The sequence below is a fragment of the Xyrauchen texanus genome, chromosome 19, assembly GCF_025860055.1.
Source record: "Xyrauchen texanus isolate HMW12.3.18 chromosome 19, RBS_HiC_50CHRs, whole genome shotgun sequence".
Classification (NCBI taxonomy): Eukaryota; Metazoa; Chordata; class Actinopteri; order Cypriniformes; family Catostomidae; genus Xyrauchen; species Xyrauchen texanus.
The window spans coordinates 45070980-45073479 of NC_068294.1; the positions used below are offsets into that span (position 1 = coordinate 45070980).

General features: G+C 44.4%; 1 protein-coding gene across 2 annotated transcripts in view; it reads right to left on the reverse strand.

The window, feature by feature from the left end:
- Positions 1-2500, reverse strand: part of LOC127659601 (histidine-rich glycoprotein-like) — a 73395-nt gene that overhangs the window by 2445 nt on the left and 68450 nt on the right. Inside the window, exon 1 of one of the 2 annotated variants that reach the window (XM_052149488.1) lies at positions 1079-2324. The exons of the other annotated variant lie outside the window; for it this stretch is intronic. Within the exon in view, the coding sequence (XP_052005448.1) occupies positions 1079-1129 (51 nt within the window). The 5' untranslated portion in view covers positions 1130-2324. Of the gene's footprint in view, positions 1-1078; positions 2325-2500 lie in introns of those variants that run through there. 2 annotated transcript variants of the gene reach the window in all.

Genomic DNA, 2500 nt, shown 5'->3' on the forward strand with positions numbered 1-2500 from the left:
AGTGAGTGTGAGTGTGTGTGTAAGTGTGTGCGAGTGTGTGTGAGTGTAAGTGTGTGTGAGTAAGTGTGAGTGTGTGTGTAAGTGTGTGTGAGTGAGTGTGTGTGTAAGTGTGTGTGAGTGTGTGTGAGTGTAAGGGTGTGTGAGTGAGTGTGAGTGTAAGTGAGTGAGTGTGAGTGTGTGTGAGTGAGTGTGAGTGTGTGTGAGTGTAAGTGTGTGTGAGTGAGTGTGAGTGTGTGTGAGTGAGAGTGAGTGTAAGTGTGTGTGAGTGAGTGTGAGTGTGTGTGAGTGTAAGTGTGTGTGAGTGAGTGTGAGTGTGTGTGAGTGAGTGTGAGTGTAAGTGAGTGAGTGTGAGTGTGTGTGAGTGTAAGTGTGTGTGAGTGAGTGTGAGTGTGTGTGAGTGAGTGTGAGTGTGTGTGAGTGTGTGTGAGTGTGTGTGAGTGTAAGTGTGTGTGAGTGAGTGTGAGTGTGTGTGTAAGTGAGTGTAAGTGTAAGTGTGTGTGAGTGAGTGTGAGTGTTTGTGAGTGAGTGTGAGTGTGTGTGAGTGAGTGTAAGTGTGTGTGAGTGAGTGTGAGTGTGTGTGTAAGTGAGTGTAAGTGTAAGTGTGTGTGAGTGAGTGTGAGTGTGTGTGAGTGAGTGTGAGTGTAAGTGTGTGTGAGTGAGTGTGAGTGTGTGTGAGTGTGTGTGAGTGTGTGTGAGTGTAAGTGTGTGTGAGTGAGTGTGAGTGTGTGTGTAAGTGTGTGTGAGTGTGTGTGAGTGTAAGTGAGTGTAAGTGTAAGTGTAAGTGTGTGTGAGTGTGTGTGAGTGTAAGTGAGTGTAAGTGTGTGTAAGTGAGTGTGTGTGAGTGTAAGTGTGTGTGAGTGTAAGTGTGTGTGAGTGTGTGTAAGTGTGTGTGAGTGTAAGTGTAAGTGTGTGTGAGTGTGTGAGAGAGTGTGTGAGTGTGTGTGTGAGTGTGTGTGAGTGTGTGTGTGAGTGTGTGTGTGTGTGTGTGTGTGTGTGTGTGTGAGTGAGTGAGCGTGTATTTATCACTTTGTGGGGACCAAATGTCCCCATAAGGATAGTATAACCCGAAATTTTTGACCTTGTGGGGACATTTTGTCGGTCCCCATGAGGAAAACAGCTTATAAATCATACTAAATTATGTTTTTTGAAAATGTAAAAATGCAGAAAGTTTTCTGTGAGGGTTAGGTTTAGGGGTAGGGTTAGGTTTAGGGGATAGAATATAAAGTTTGTACAGTATAAAAACCATTATGTCTATGGAAAGTCCCCATAAAACATGGAAACACAACATGTATGAGTGTGAGTGTGTGTGAGTGTGAGTGTAAGTGTGTGTGAGTGTGTGTGAGTGTAAGTGTGTGTGAGTGTAAGTGTGTGTGAGTGTGAGTGTAAGTGTGTGTGAGTGTAAGTGAGTGTGAGTGTGTGTGAGTGTGTGTGAGTGTAAGTGTGTGTGAGTGTAAGTGTGTGTGAGTGTAAGTGTGTGTGAGTGTAAGTGAGTGTAAGTGTAAGTGTGTGTGAGTGTGTGTGAGTGTAAGTGTGTGTGACTGTAAGTGTGTGTGAGTGTAAGTGTGTGTGACTGTAAGTGTGTGTGAGTGTAAGTGTGTGTGACTGTAAGTGTGTGTGAGTGTAAGTGTGTGTGACTGTAAGTGTGTGTGAGTGTGTGTGAGTGTAAGTGTGTGTGACTGTAAGTGTGTGTGAGTGTAAGTGTGTGTGAGTGTAAGTGTGAGTATGTGTAAGTGTGTGTGAGTGTAAGTGAGTGTAAGTGTGTGTGAGTGTGAGTGTAAGTGTGTGTGAGTGTGTGTGAGTGTAAGTGTGTGTGACTGTAAGTGTGTGTGAGTGTAAGTGTGTGTGACTGTAAGTGTGTGTGAGTGTAAGTGAGTGTAAGTGTGTGTGAGTGTGTGTGAGTGTAAGTGTGAGTGTAAGTGTGTGTGACTGTAAGTGTGTGTGAGTGTGTGTGAGTGTAAGTGAGTGTAAGTGTAAGTGTGTGTGAGTGTGTGTGAGTGTAAGTGAGTGTGAGTGTGTGTGTGAGTGTGTGTGAGTGTAAGTGTGTGTGAGTGTAAGTGAGTGTGAGTGTGTGTGAGTGTAAGTGAGTGTGAGTGTGAGTGAGTGTGAGTGTGTGTGAGTGTAAGTGAGTGTGAGTGTGTGTGAGTGTAAGTGTGTGTGAGTGTAAGTGTGTGTGAGTGTGTGTGAGTGTAAGTGTGTGTGAGTGTAAGTGAGTGTAAGTGAGTGTGAGTGTGTGTGAGTGTAAGTGAGTGTAAGTGTGTGTGAGTGTAAGTGAGTGTAAGTGTGTGTGTGTGAGTGTAAGTGTGTGTGAGTGTAAGTGTGTGTGAGTGTGTGTGAGTGTAAGTGTGTGTGAGTGTAAGTGTGTGTGAGTGTAAGTGTGTGTGAGTGTAAGTGAGTGTAAGTGTGTGTAAGTGTGTGTGAGTGTAAGTGTGTGTGAGTGCAAGTGTGTGTGAGTGTGTGTGAGTGTAAGTGTGTGTGAGTGTAAGTGTGTGTGTGTGTGTGT